The sequence below is a fragment of the Hirundo rustica genome, chromosome 6 (genome assembly GCF_015227805.2).
Source record: "Hirundo rustica isolate bHirRus1 chromosome 6, bHirRus1.pri.v3, whole genome shotgun sequence".
NCBI classification, from domain to species: Eukaryota; Metazoa; Chordata; class Aves; order Passeriformes; family Hirundinidae; genus Hirundo; species Hirundo rustica.
This window is the reverse complement of record NC_053455.1, coordinates 48,602,143-48,617,142: the sequence shown is the minus strand read 5'-3', so window position 1 is coordinate 48,617,142 and position 15,000 is coordinate 48,602,143. Positions and strand designations below refer to the sequence as shown.

Here is a 15,000-nt window from a genome sequence, read left to right as displayed (position 1 = left end):
GAAAATTGAGAGCACACCCGACAAGGCTGAGGAAGGGACTGCCAACAGGCAGCATTAGCTCAACCTGAGCCGAGCCCTCCTAAGCCATACCCTTGAGGGCAGCCACAAGGCAAGGACTCTCCCCTCCCATGAGCTGCTGGCTCCTGTGCTAAACCCCACTCTTCCTCCCTTGGGAAAGGGCCCCACCTATGGGTGAAGGACCCAGGAGGAGCTCTTGGCCCCATCATCACACCTGCCTCCCTTGGAGCTCAGACTAGCCAGGCTCGCTGAAGATGGGCTGAGGGGGAACAAGGGCACCTTTGCAGTGATGGTGCCATCTTCCAGTGGGTACACAGCAGAAAGCCAGGGGACCCAAACCTGAAAACTGGTGGCCTAGATGTGGGAGGCAGATTAGAAATTTACAGGAATGAAGAGCTGGGGAAGAGCTTAGTGTAGACCTAACTGTTGTATGAATGCAGCATAGACAGAAAACGACAGAGGACCTGCATCCTGGTGACTTCTGGTAAGTTCACAATCCAGCATCAAACTCCAGGACCCTGACCACAGTGTGCTGATGCCCAGAAATGTGTCCTGGGACTTGGTGGTCAAGCACAAAAAATTTGGGAAGCAGACTGTTCCCTGAGCTGCTTCAGGATGGCTTCATGAGGAGGTAAAGGATGCTGTAGAACCACCGATGCCTCACTGTCTACTAGAGTCTGAACAGCAAATTTAGGTGTAGCTGTCTCCCTTGTAGATGTCTAAGATTAGATAAACTCCACCCAAAGTGCACTGAGGCATTTCTTAGGTTCAAGAATATGTTAAACGAGTAATCAGAATTAGAAAACTCTGGTGCTGGGAATAGAGGACAGAAGTGCCCTACACCTGACTTCTGAACCAACAAGTGGTTGAAGGATAATATCCATGATCCTCTAACACAGAATTTACAGTTAAACTTCAGGGCCGTGGCTTCCAAATTAAGATAGCTGCCATGCAGAGTAAGTGATAAGAAAAAAACTTTAGATTCTGTTTTATTTTTTAAGAGAAGGCCAGAGCTGAGGGTGTCTGCACTTTCCCCAAGTCATCAGCTCCTTGACAAACAGCCCATTTCCTCTTCTGTCCCCATTCCTCCCAGGGCACCACAGAGCTCAACCAGCAGCGACAGACCATGTTGCAGATCCCAGATGATTTGCTTGCTGGCAAGCAGACTCCACCTCCCTTTCTCCCAAGTGACTTGACACAAAGGACAAAGCAATGCCTGTACAAGCGTCACCAGTCTTGATGCTTGGCTGATCAGCATCATCCCAGGCAGAGAAACATCATATTTTTTGTGGAAGGGAGCAGGAGCAGCTCCCAGGAACAGAATGCCCTGCTTTGTCCTGAAATGGAGCACAACCCTTTCACCCTTTGCCATGCTTCCACCCGCCTTCCCAGCTCCCAGCCTTCAGTCCTTTCAACACCCACAGTTTTTCCACTCTGCCATGAAGCCAAGAGAAATTCTCTGCCATAGGACTCTGTTTAAATGGGTTTAAAAAAAAAAAAAAAAAAAAAAAAAAGGCAATTCTCTACTCCAGGCAAACAAGCTCCTTCTTTTCCCTATGAGGAAGAAGGATAATTGCAAAGCTGGGAATAAAAAATAAAACCCAACAAACTATCCCCAAAGCCTGCTGTAATCAAAACAATTATTGCTCCAAAAAGATTTAAGCCTACAGCCAAGTCACTAAAATGAAGAAACGTCTCCGTGTCCATAGAAAGCAAACAATTCTTGGATCACACAGCAGAGATTCTCTACATCCTTGTTAGAAGGAAAGAATAAAACAGCCAAATGTAATTAATCATAGTCCCAGAAGAAAGGAGGAAATCTCTGCAATTAACTACCTAGACTCATCTTTCCTCTTATGAAAACTAATCCAGCTGTCTGCTTTTACCTTTCATCCACAGGGCTGCCGTAGAAGTCCCTTGCAAATACCAAATCACCTCTCTTTAGGGGTGCACTCACCCGCAGCAAGTGGTCCCACAACAGCTTTGCAGAAAGTGCACAGGGAAGGAGAACCTCTGAAGAGTGTAAACAGAACTCCTCTTAGTCAACTTTTGTGGACGAACTGTTAGGGAGTTTGCACTCTCCAAGAACCTGTGTAGCCCTCAGCTGAACTACAGGAGTTATTTTCAAGCTAGGTATTTTTTATCCACAATCCTGACCCAACTGATCAATTACCAGAAAACACCAATTAAGGAAAAAGAAAAGAAAAGCCTACAAAAATGAAAACACTTTTCAAATGGTTAAGATTACGATTGCTTGTGTTACTAAATTGGCTTATACTTCATCCTCAGGTGGTGAAATCTGCCTGACCAGCAAAGTTTTGGAAAACACGGGAGGAAAATGTAGTACTTTAAAGAGAAGAGGAAGGGCTGGAGTTGGTGGTTACAGCTTGACAGCAGAGGTCAGGATCTAACATCCAGAAAATACTATGCAAATCAGAACAAGACATTCAACTTCCCCAGGGCTAAATAACGGTTGACAAATATTATTCTAACAATGAAAAAAATAACAGACCAGTTCTTTAGGTCAAATAGATCAATGGTAAATACCATACAGAAGAATAATACCAAAATGACATCAGCTGAGGAACTGAGACTGATTTCTACTCCCTGTCTTGTATTCAAAGCACTGCTAACATATGAATATGCTGTCAACAACACATGGGGAATGCTGGCCAGCTTTGTGGTGAGGGAAAGCAAAGAACACAGAGTAGACAGAAATCTCCAGCTTTGCTCTTCCATGACACAGCAGAAACGCTTCTTTTCAATAGAAGGTGATGGGGTCATTCTTCTGTGGGGGGAAAAAAAAAAAATAGTGATTACGCAGCTCCAAGGACAGCTAGAGCCTTCCTGTGGGAAACAGGGAGGAAGGATTAGCAGGCAGGCTGTGGGATTCAGCAACAAGGCCGAGGAGGCTGGGGCATGTCCATAAGGCAGCAGCGCTCCTTTCCTGCGGGTGGGCGCGGCAGACACGGCCGCAGGGGATGGCGATGCTCCGGGCGCCGTTCCGTGGCACGGAGCTGCTGTCATCTGAATTCCTGCTCTCCACCGGTATCAGCCGGAACACTGCAGCACGGCGGATCGTTCCTCTGATCTTCGAACTGAAATCTGGCAGGGAGCTAAGCGCAGTGGGGTTTGGCTGCAGCAAACCTTTCTACCAAAAACACCCAGAGCGGCTTTCTCAGCGTGAAGCTGGTGTTTATCAAATCCTATCAACCCTCTCCGCACATCAGGGTGCCCAGGAGGGCGCTGCCAGCACGGCAAAGCTCGTCCCTTGCTAACAATTTCCCCTCGTCGTTCCGGAGGGATGCACAGACCTTCCAGGAGAAGGGCAGACGCTGTCGGCGGGCAGGCAAATGCTTTCCCCAGCCCTGCCCCAGGGTGCAGGCACCGCGGCTGCCCGGCAGGAGCAGCGGGCCGCAGCTGCCCTCCGCAGGAGGCGGGGGAAACAGCCCCTGCATGGGAAAGCCAAGGGATGGGCTCGTTTGCCACGTGCAGCTGCTTCACTTTCCCGTAATTATGGACAAGATTCACTTTCCTCAGCGCTGTGCTGCAGACACAAGGTTTAAGGTCCAGAGGCTTTCAAAGTGAGCGAGGAGCCTGGAAGCCGAGCCCTGACATCCAAAACCTAGACTGCCTTCAAGTCAATGTCCCTGAGTAATTAAATGAAACAGGAGATTCCCTCCCACTGCTGCTGTTCTATAAACCTGTGACTGATGCACACGCTGGAAAGTGAAACCCCATAAATTTTTGCTTGATAACAATGCTTCTTCTATGCTGATATTTAAATATGGGCATATAACCAAAGCTGAGAACTGAGCCAACCTCCGTTAACTTTCAGTTAACACATAAAGGTCTACAATTACTGCATTTGATTAAAAATAATACTTATTAAAACCAGCACTCCACCAGCAGTATCTATAAACACTTTAAAATGATGATCAGTTACTATTATGTACATCTCCAATTTTAATTTTATGTAACAATGTAATAACTACAAAATGAATCCTCCTGGTCAGTTTTGTGTCACTTGGCCAACACTGCCAAGATACAGCAGCCAACAGGTTTTAGGGCTGCTCCCTGAGGTGGCAAGGTTAAAGTGTTCAACTCAACCTGTGAAAGGATTTCACACACAGAATTGCATCACTGCAGCACCTGAGTGCATGTGGAAGCACAATGAGGTTCAGAAAGCAATACATGACACCCCACATCATAACCCACTGCGCCTCATTGGAAAACACCCAGGAGATGTATGACCATACACAGTCCACAGAGCTTATGGCACTAGGATGAGTGTGATTTTTACCCCCTGTCTTATGCTGTAGAGTTATTTTAACCTGAGTCTGCAGAAGCAAGTATCCATAGTAAAAAGAAGTAGAGAAAACAAAAGCCTGAAAGTTCCCAAGGGATTTTTTTTCCCCCACTACAGCAATGCTGGGGAATCCTCCAAGGAGATTACAGCCACATGCGCTTCACTGCCTGCAAAATTCTCTGACACACCATACCTTTTGAGCATTTCTTTCCTGCTGCAGAATGTAAGAGAAGGTGGCAGCCTGCTATGATGTGCCAGGCTGTGGAAAGTCAACATGGAATTGTCAGGTGTGTACTTCATCTTGCTGTGACAGGGTTAGACCTTCTCACTCTCTTCCCCTGCTGTCCCAAGCTTGCTTTCCCCTTTCCCATAGCCTTGCCCTATACTGAACATCCCACAAAGACACCATTTTCTCCACCAGTTTCACAGTGCTCCTGATTTCTATTTCTCCGTTGTACAGTATCATTTCTTAAAAGCTGCTTTTCAGCACACTCAGCTCCAAAAACAAGACAATCAGGAGAAAGACAGAATCCACTTCTCAATCCAGCTTGTTTTTAAACGTATTTAAGTAGGCAGAAGGTGAGATTTGCAACAAGATCTCCTTGAAAACAGTGTGAGTATTCTTTGTGGCAGCAGGGAAAGCAAAATTTTGAGTTCTGGTATGGTCCTCTGCTGCCACCAGGAGTAAGACAGCATCACAAGCTGTAGGGCAGCAAAATACCCCTTAGCAGCTCCCTCAATGATTGCAACAAAATCAATACCAAACAAGTGGGCCACTTACCCGAATTTGGTGGACAGAACACCTCCCAGGGCAGAGCCAGCAATGATGCCCACTCCAAAGCAAAAACCCAGCTTCCCCAAAGCACCAGCACGTTGGGAAGGAGTAGTCATATCTGTAATAACCTTCTGAGCACCTGCGGGGGGGGGGAAAGATATCCCTTAAAAGAATCTTGCCATGGGGTTTGAGCAGATGTGCCAGCAGTTCCCATGGTTTTATTGCTAAGCCATTAAGAGCTTTTGGTTTTGTTGTTTGTTTTGGGTTTGTTGTTTGTTTGGTTTTTGTTGTTGTTGCTATTTGTTTTTGTTGTGGTTTTTTTCCAATTAAAACTTTTCTGGGCTGGTTTCTGGTTAGAGGCAATTTCCTCAGCTTTTAGTTTTCATACATTGCATGGAAGAGAGCCCCCAAATAAGCACTGTCACTCTCCTCTAGGAGCCTCACAGTCCATCAGTTTTGAACACAATAGCCCACTAGTCATGAGAAACAGAACCGTTCAAACCACTCAAATAAACCACTTCACCAGTAATAGGAAGCATTATCAACTTGATTCTTCTTGCATGAATTACATGGACTTCTAGTAGCTGAAGTTTTTCTTTTACGTGAAAAATATAGGAAACATCAGCCCAAACAGAACAGCTTGTTGGGTAATGGAAGGTATTTTTGTAACAATGTTTAATTTTTACCAGGATGCTCATTTTATCCGGAGAACAGGAGAAGCTTTAGTGTAAAGTATCCTGGTTGCAAGAAGGCAGCTGAAAAGTCTGGGATAACACTGCTGCCAGCATGTGACTCCCACCTACATCTGGATGACCAAGGCCAAACTGTTTCGTCAGGATTATACAGGAAGATGGGCCTGGAAGTCAGACTAATAAGCACTGCTTTCCACAGGTAGTACACCTGCTGTTTCATGTTCTTTCATCCCTGAGGACCATTACATGTTCCTCCTGCCTTCCTTCCTGCTGTTCAGTCTATTGACTTCCACTAAAACAAGCAAGAAGGGGTGGGGTAGGGGGTGGGGTGGGGTGAATCAGGCAGCAAAAGCAGTTTGGAAAGCTCATCCCTGACTGACCTTACCTGGTATCCCATGCATGAACACTCCTGGCAGCCTGGAGAGGAAGAGGATGGGGATGCTGGTGGAGAGGGACATAAGCAGGAAGAAGACACTTCCAGATACACAGGAGAGAATTAAGGCTGCTCGGGCACCAAACTGATCTGCAAACCTGGTACAGAAATGGCACAAGTTTGTCAGTTTTCTATTTAGGTTTAAAAAAGAAGAAAAGAAAAAAAAAAGAAAGATAAGACTTCTCAATAGTAAATCAGTTTTGCTCCTATTTAATGAGAGCAAACAACACCACAACTAAACACACTAACAAACAACCACAAACCCATCAAGCCCCAAAACAAACAGGCAAAAATCCCTGTTGGATCAGGTTTTGACCCAGCTCCAACTCTTTGCTGTAATTCAACTCGAAAAAGCTTAAAAAGCTTAAGTTGGACAAAGTCTGAGAGTACCACAGAAAGGGTTCTGAGCAACAGGGCCTAAGACGACCATAAACCAGGCCTTAGAGTTTCTCATTGCAATTCCTCCTTCCTTCACTTTATTGAAACTCTATATTACAGTTAGCAGATGAACAGTACCTTGCATAGCAATTAGTTGTGCTTACACTAAGAGTAACAACCCCCTAAATGCCAGGGTTGGTCTACAGACAGAGCTAAGCTTAAGTAATTAAAAGGGTTTGTGTTGAGGGAGAGGTACAGGTCAAAACTTCACTGTTTATATGTAAGCCAGGGCAGTTTACATTTGCTGCTTGTAACCTAAAGACCACAAATCATTACATTGTTGGTGTGGGGATTTTTTTTTTTGTTTGTTTTGTTACTTAAAAGCAAAGACAGTGCTTTATCTTTTTATGTCTGTTTCGGAGCATCAAGCAAGGACACAAAAAACTGAGCCAAGAAACACATTCTCTCTTATCCACTTTCTTCCTATTTTCTATTTAATCTCTCCCTATGCTGACATCAAAGAAGTCTCGTGTCTAGAAAAATTCTTCTCATCTCAAACCTACACTGCAAATTTCGGCTTCAATCTGGCAAAGGACACCTTCAGTCCCAGACAGATTCTGGTTTGCCATTTTCCATCCCTTCAGCAGTGATTCTGGATTTTACTTAAAGACATACATAGAGGAGAACCAGATTTCAGATGGCACCAGATCCAGGACAGAAATACTCCAGGTTTGTGTATTAATAGGAAAAGCATTAAAAGTGGGCCCTTTATACCATCTCCATTCTTAGAAATTCATTTTCTTCCAAGCAGTAATGTAGAATCAAATGTTGCTGTTATTCATTTGAAAATGTGTCCAAGGGCTGAGATCAGATCCTCAAAGTGCCACAGTCCACATACCAGAGGATCCTGTAGAACTCCCAGTCTACATCAGCCAGATGTAAATTCCCTGCAGGTAAACTGAAGCACACACCAGCTCCCTATCCATTTATTCATTTGATCATCAGTAGCAGGATCAAGAAGAGAAGTTAGATTTTCTCAGTCTCGTTTTAGCTTTCTGTCACTGAATTACACATATCTTTCAAGTTGTGGGGTTTTTTTGTTTTGGTTTGGTTTGGGTTTTTTTTTGTTTTGTGTTTTTTGGGGTTTTTTTTTTTGGGGGGGGTGGGTTTTTTTTGGTTTTTTTTTTCCCCCCTGGTCTTCAGGAATGCATTCTCCCACCTCTCAAATTTTTTAGGGCTATTTACATTTCATTAGGAAGAGGAAGCTCTGTTTCTTGGGGTAAAGAGGTAGAAACCCCAAATCTTTTCCACTCTTTTCTTATTTTGCTAGCTGAGTTTATAGATATTCTTAAAAGATTCTTAGAAGTTCTTAAAGCTCCATGCAAGTCTAAGTTTGTATTCAACATGGATGCAGATTCAGCTGATGAAATGACACAACTTTCAATTATTGTAATTGCTCTACTTACCATCAATAAAGACCCTTTTTTGTTTGTTGTGTTGTTATTGTTGTTTCCCAGTCACAAGACATTTTAAGGTTACACATGGCTGTAAAACATTTGCAGGATTAAGCTGTTAGGACCTGGGCTCTGAGGACTCTGGTGGTTTAAGCCCATTCCCAGGATATTGTTACACTTAAATGTGTGTTATTAAAATGTAGCTAAGTTAACATAAAGGCTGCTTCTATGCAGCAGTATTTCTAATAATAGCATTTGTTTTTCCCTTTCTCATTATGAAATCCTCAAACATTTCAACAGGACCAGAAACCAGAACTAAATGAGTTTTATGAAAGTGTAAAAATGCCTGGCCTTTTTCAGCTATGTAAAGGGCCATGAGAATCATTCTCACCTTCCAAAAATGTAACCTCCCACAAGCTGGAGGACACCAAAGATGGTCTGGAGATAGCCAAATCCCACTGAATCCAAACCTAGGCTCTTTGCCAAGTACTAAAAATGAAGACAAAAGAAAACAAAAAATAAGAAAAACCAAACAAAACAAAAAAATAGAAAAGAAGCACGCTATATTTATGAATAAACATCTTAATATCTGTGTAGAAAGGATCACCACTCCAAACAACCCCTTCCTTTAATCCCCCACCCCTACACAGGAAATCTTCACTGGGTCAGACACTGGCAGTTTAATAAAGACCAAATGTCTCTGTCCCACACCTGAAGCATGAGGAGATGTGATCAAAACCATCAATTTTGCACTGGGTGACAAGTTTGTATTACCATTTACCTTTGCAGTTCAACACAGCTGAACATACTCAGCAATTGCTAAGGGGGATAAGGGAAGTTTTAAACCTTCCTGCCTCCAGACCCTGCGCCTGGAACAGCCCAGTTACCGTCTGGGAGATGACTATGAAAAAGTCTTGGAGCTGTTGTTTAATCAAACAAATCAGAATCCATTCAGGTACAACATGGGCAAATATTGCCTTCACTGGATGGTAAACCCACAGCCTGAGCTTGCAAAAAACACAGATGCACACCTTGAAGAGCCAAGGAGCAGTTATTTCTGATTGATGTGTTTGTTGTGTCATGTTTTTGTTTAGCCTGGAAGTGCAGGGAGATCTTATCTCTCTCTCTACAACTGCCTGAAAGGGATTGGTAGCCAGGCGGGGTCAGTCTCTTCTCACAAGTAACTAGCAATAGGACAAGAGGAAATGACCTCACATTGCGCCAGGGATGGTTTAGGTTGGATATTGTGAAAAGTTTCTGCACTGAGAGGATTGTCAAGCACTGGAACAGAGTGCCCAGGGAAGTAGTGGAATTGCCATCGCTGTGAAGGTGTCTTAAAAATGTGTAAATGTAGCACTCAGGGCCTTGGTTTGGTGGTGGACTTGGGAGTGTTAGGCTTCTGATTAGACTCAATGACCTTAAGACTTTCCAACCGAAAGTCCTCACTGATTCTCTAGAATCAGATAGAAGAGCCCAGTAAGTGAGAAGCAATGAATCCCACTGAGCTGGTTAATTACACACTTAGAAAAAACCCACCTTTGATCTGAAATCTCTGCTTCCTGATAGCTGCTGGATGGGTCACTCTCACACTCCATGCAAGAAGACACAACCTACATCAGCTTCACCCAGAGCCCTCAGGCCAGGAAAGAGCTCTAGGTGCTACTGGCAGCCCAAGTAATAAAGCAACTTTTTATGGCCTGGGCTTACCCTGGACAGAGACACAGCCTGCGTGTTAGGTAGGAATACCAAGTATTCCTTTCAGTTTCAAGGATATCTTTCCTCTTTCCTGCTAAAATCTAGCAGTTTTAAAGTCTCCTGACTTTACCGGAAAACTACAGAAGCTGGCATTGAAGGAAATTTGCTGTGAAGCAAGAGAACCCATACTCACAGGCATGACTCCCATCTGCATGAAGAGAAAGGTCAGGTCTAGAGCTGCAATGACATAGGCAACACGGATCACTTGTCCCCTTTTGGCCTCTCCCAAGCAGCCACTCTCTCCCAGGGTCTCATTCCTCATTCCTGAGGCTTCTTTCTCACCTCTAGTGCTGGTTTTTGCATTCATGGTGCTCACAGAATTACTTGTTGCAGGACGGACAGGAAAAAGGCACGAAGGGACTTGCGACCTGTGAATGTGAAGCACAGATAAGGCACACAAGTTGTGCGCACAGTTCAAAGCTTACGGTGTGAAAGGTGCTGAGCCAGCATGCCACGGGTTTAATGTTTCTTTCTTTCTTTTTTCCTCTTCCCTTTGCTTACTTGCTAGGCAGGATCAAAGGTAACCCTGCATCAAACCAGGGATCTGGTTGTGCAGCCTTGTCCCAGGTGGGCTCACTGCCCCAAGTGTCATCACAACAAAGTGTCCCAGCGAAAGTGAAAGTGAACATTGCCCCAAACAAGAGCACGTGATAAGCCCTTCCACTCTTAACTATTTCTCTTTCTTCACTTTTATTGCCCCTGGTGGCTCAGGAGAGATGGCTGCTTTAATTCTTCATGAAAGGCACTTTGCTTTTATTTTTGGAGGTTGCAAGTGAAGATTACAGCAGAACAGCTATTTCCAATTCCAGCAGGTTTGTACAGATCTTGAAATAAACACAGGTCGTGCATGTAGTTAGAGCCCTTCTCATCACCTTTGTCTGAGCCATTTTCCCTCCTTTCCAGATACTGCAAATTTATAGTAATTCTGAGCTAGCAAATGTTCACATGTGACTCCACTCAAACTACAGATTACCAGCCAAGGTCAAAAGCATTAAAAAAAAAAAAAAAAAAAAAAAAAATTAAATCCATGCAAATCATGAGGCTGACTGCCAGCTGGGGAATGAAATAAATAAGACTCGTTTGGCCTTTGGGGGTTTTGTTGTTTGCTTACTTGTTTACTTAGGGTTTTATTTGTTTGTCTGCTTGCTTATTTGCTCGGGGTTTTTTTTATTTGTTTTCTAACTCGTTGAAGCCTGGGAGTCTGGTTGAGGATTATCTTTATTTTGAAGAGAAAAAGAAGGCAGAGATCCCAATGCTCTGACTTTGCAGAATTGTAGGACTTTTGGAAAGGAAGGGAACTGGAGATCTCACCCACCCTGCTGCTTCAATACATCAGTTCAGCTGTGGCTTTTTCTAGGCAAGCTTTGAAAATCTCAAAGAAAAGAGATTTGTCCCTTCTCTAAGTATCTGGGAAGGAAGTTTTTCCTCCTGTCCAATCTTAATTTCCTGTGCTGCAGCTTGACCATGTCACCCAGTCCCTCTAATTTAGTAACACCTCAGCTTAGAAACAGTCTTGACTCACCATGAAGGCTGACACAAACACATCAACACAGAGACACACACAGCTGTCTGCTGGCTTGGATCTGGAGTGGTTGTCAGAGCTCTAGGATTCCAACCAAGCCTAGGGAGAGAGAGCTGTAAGATCTCTGGGCACACCTTCTTGTTCAATATGTCACCACCGAGCCCTGGGATTTGCTGAAGGCTGCCAGGCTCTACCTCCTGGCAAAGGAGGGGGAAGTCCAAAGGTTAAATCTTTCACCAGGGTTGGGTACCATATCAATGGAGATTGCACTGAACCAACCCTTCACAAACTTAGAGCATGAGTGAAAAAAGCGCCTTCAAAAATTACTTTCCTACAGCAATACTGGCATTCAAGAAGATGCAGCTCACAAGACCCCAGAATTTGTATTTGTTACTGAGGAAAGATGACTCCCCAGCACATATCCCAGCTCAACAAAAAATCAGTGCTCAACATTCAGCTCATCTCAGAGCAAAACAATGGATTTGCCTGCACTTCAAATGTCCTTCAGCACAGCACCAACATCATCACTCCCTGGCTTGTGCTGGATAGGCACAATGTACAAATTATCATTGAACAGAAGAGTAAAATTAATGACAGAATTCTGTTTATTGTTGCGGTGCCTTATGCATGGTCTCCACCCTTACCCAGGCTGGTTCAGGCACTGCGGCATGGAAAGGTATGGACAGCTGGCAGTGCCAGTTAATCCGATCCTGTGGGGCCTTGGCTCCTACGTGACCTCGGCGGTAGGCACAGGTGGTGCAAGGCAAGGATGGTGGACATAGAAAGGCAGACTCTGCTGAGACTTTATTGGAGCCCCAGCACAGGACCTCCACACCTCCAGTAGCCGCCTGGCAGAGCCCGCCCGGCTGCTTGCCAGCACCTTTTATTTGGGGGTGGAACAAGGAGAAGAGGCAGGGGGTGAGCAAATCAGGGATCACCAGGAGGGGTCACACAGGTGAATGATATTCTCATAAACCAAACATAAATGATGTGGAGGGACCCTCTCTGGATCTGACCTATCACTCAACGCCCTTGGGAGAACTTTCTAGCTCCAGGGGAAGGCCCCCGAGATGACAGGCAGACCCCAGAGGAGGGGGAGTGGGGGATTGACATATAACGGTTGGAGGGGAGAAAAACAGGGAAAGACCATTAGGGGGAACTGTTGTAATGCATTAATTTGGTTTTTATTGTGTTTCATCGAATTTGTAATGTTTTTTCCCTGTTCCCCTTTTACTGTATCATGTGGGTTGTTCGGCTTGGCCGTGCCCATCCCCCATGCTGGAATGTAACCCAACTCTGTTCCACTCCCACCTTGTCCCTGATTGGGGAGTGGGTTGTCCATGTCTCTAGGCCCATTCCCCCGGGGAAAAAAGCCCCAGGATGGGTGGAGCCTAATGGACTGGCTCCGGAGTGGATGGGAAAGGAGGTGAAACTAACTCCTGGGCAAATAAAGCAATATTTTCCCCCCCAGACAAAGAGCATGTTGTGTTCCTCTGAGGAATGGTTTTTCCCCTCAGAATCCCCCTGAAGCCTGTACTATGTAGTTTCACCCTTTTTCCCCTATCATACCTACTCCTGACCCTACTGGCTCAGGGCCAATATCTTTCCTTGGCCCAAAACTAGGTAAACCCCTGTCTCTTCCTGTTCACTCTCCCTCTTCTCGGGCTCCTGGAACATCACATCGAGAGTAAAGCTTGGACGGAAGCCTGGGGGTGAGAGACACTCTTTTGAAATCTTTATTCTGTCTCTATGAAATATATTTCCCTAAAACCCCTGAATAACTGAGCTAGCGAGAGCCAGAGGGTGGCTAGAGGGAAGTATATTTTCAAGAGCAGGCTCTTTCCTCTTGCCATCAGCAGTCGTCTGGTCTCATAAAGAAACACCTCAGGGAACAAACAGGGGTACATAGAACGAACCATAAATTAACAGCACATACAATAAACCCAAAACAAATCCTACACCACTACAGTTTATGGAGGTTTTCAGACGACCAAAAAAGTGACTCATGCAAATGCAATGTACAACAGTGCTTACAGGAAACCTTGCTGCCTTGGACTTGAAAAGAACCAATAATTTGTCTGGTGAGTTTGTCTCAGCAGCAACTGGAAACAGATCCCAGCAAGGTGATCAGGGCAGCCACACCAGTGGCAGATGCAGCCACTCTCCACAAAATAGGAGCCTTGTCCTGCCAGGGCATGCAGTGCAGACAGCTAGCTAGACACATGCTCTCCCTTGGATCTGGCTTCTTTTTACTGGCATTGACAAGGGAAGTGGAGTAAAAAACCACAGAGTTTCATTTCCAGCCTCTGGGGCTAAAGATGCAGTTCTAAAAAGCAGGAAGTTAAACTTGCTGCCTGGTGTGGAGGTATCCATGGGGAATAAGCTGTGATCATAAGTTCCTGTACACCCTGGATGGTGTAGTACCCATGACTGCTCCGTAGCATCCTAGATCAGGCTGCAAGTAAGAAAGTGCCCTGGGCCCAACTTGGTGATCATCTCCCAACAGTATTGTCCTTTGGCAGGATCATTTCCCCATCCCAGCACTTTGACCCGCACAGGACAAAGAAGGTGGCAAGGAAGGAAGGAACTGCCACAAGAAGGTGGCAGTTCTAAGCCATCTTTACAAGGCAGTGGCCAGGTCATGTCCATGCTACCCTGGCCCCAGGAATGCAGGTGTGGGCTGTATTCTCCAAACCTGGCCAAGATGTTGGCAGCCTCAGATCATTTCAGTGTCCTCTTGCAAGGTCTTCTGCACAGGAACTTGGACTTTCCTGACTTTCAGCGCCTGATTTTTAGAATCTTGCCCCATGAATCAATCAGCCCAAGGGCTAAATGTGGCAGCAGGAGCACTGATGGAAACACAGCCAGTGTGGTCGACACAAGACAAATTCTCCTCCTCCCCTGAATGAGAAGTCTGACTGAAAATGTCTGCAGGAGCCTAAGCAGGGTAGAGATTAACCCCACTCCCAGCTATGCTCCACTGAGGACCACATTTGCAGCCATGCAGCTCAGGGCCAGCTCATTACACCTGTAGTGACAATGCACCACTAATGACAGATGGCATAGGCTGGCACTGCACTTTTATCTAAAGGCTCCTTCTGGCTCAGTTATAGACTGCACCCTGGGTAGCACTCAGTCACTGACAAGCCATCTTTGAAAAACAAAATTAATTTTAAAACTGGGGAGGAGCAGGTTATGAAGAGGAAATGAGTTTTCTTGGGTATGGTAAATAAACTTTGAATAGACATATATTTCAGGGAGACTACCATGAAAACGAGCAGGGAGATAAATATCTTGTGGTAAAATTGCAGATTAGTCCATTAGCTATGCATTAAGCCTTGCCACTTATTCTCAGCAATTTTGGAGTATTTATAGTTACCTTCCTGGTGTATCTTTCTTGAGGCCAATTTATCTGGTGATCTCTGAAAAAAAATAGAGCAGGAAACCTGAGAACATGTTTTAAAAAAATCATAAAAGATCACTGTTTATGTTACTTGGGCAGAATTTTTTTTCTTAAATTGCTGGAATGGGAAGCAAGGCTAGCACATGCATAGGGAAGGGAAATCCACCCACATTAATAACAAAAGTTGAAAATGTTGGTTGGAAAACAATAAAATTGGGGGGGGCGGGGTGGGAATCTCAAATCCTTCTCTGAACTTGTATT

The 15,000-nt window shown here is 44.8% G+C and overlaps 1 protein-coding gene across 5 annotated transcripts in view; it reads right to left on the bottom strand.

Moving 5' to 3' along the window:
- SLC22A18 (solute carrier family 22 member 18) overlaps window positions 1-12,177 on the bottom strand; it is a 60,321-nt gene extending 48,144 nt beyond the window's left edge. For 2 of the 5 annotated variants that reach the window (XM_040067435.1, XM_058421022.1), the window contains exons 1-5: window positions 10,316-10,685; window positions 9,948-10,182; window positions 8,451-8,548; window positions 6,180-6,325; window positions 5,109-5,241 (exon numbers count right to left, since the gene is read on the bottom strand). In XM_040067435.1, coding sequence (XP_039923369.1) covers window positions 5,109-5,241; window positions 6,180-6,325; window positions 8,451-8,548; window positions 9,948-10,182; window positions 10,316-10,443 — 740 coding nt within the window. In that variant the 5' untranslated portion in view covers window positions 10,444-10,685. Of the gene's footprint in view, window positions 1-5,108; window positions 5,242-6,179; window positions 6,326-8,450; window positions 8,549-9,947; window positions 10,183-10,315; window positions 10,686-11,336; window positions 11,436-11,980 lie in introns of those variants that run through there. The other 3 variants (XM_040067438.1, XM_040067433.2, XM_040067436.1) reach the window with 3 other exon arrangements.
- Window positions 12,178-15,000: the final 2,823 nt, after the last annotated feature.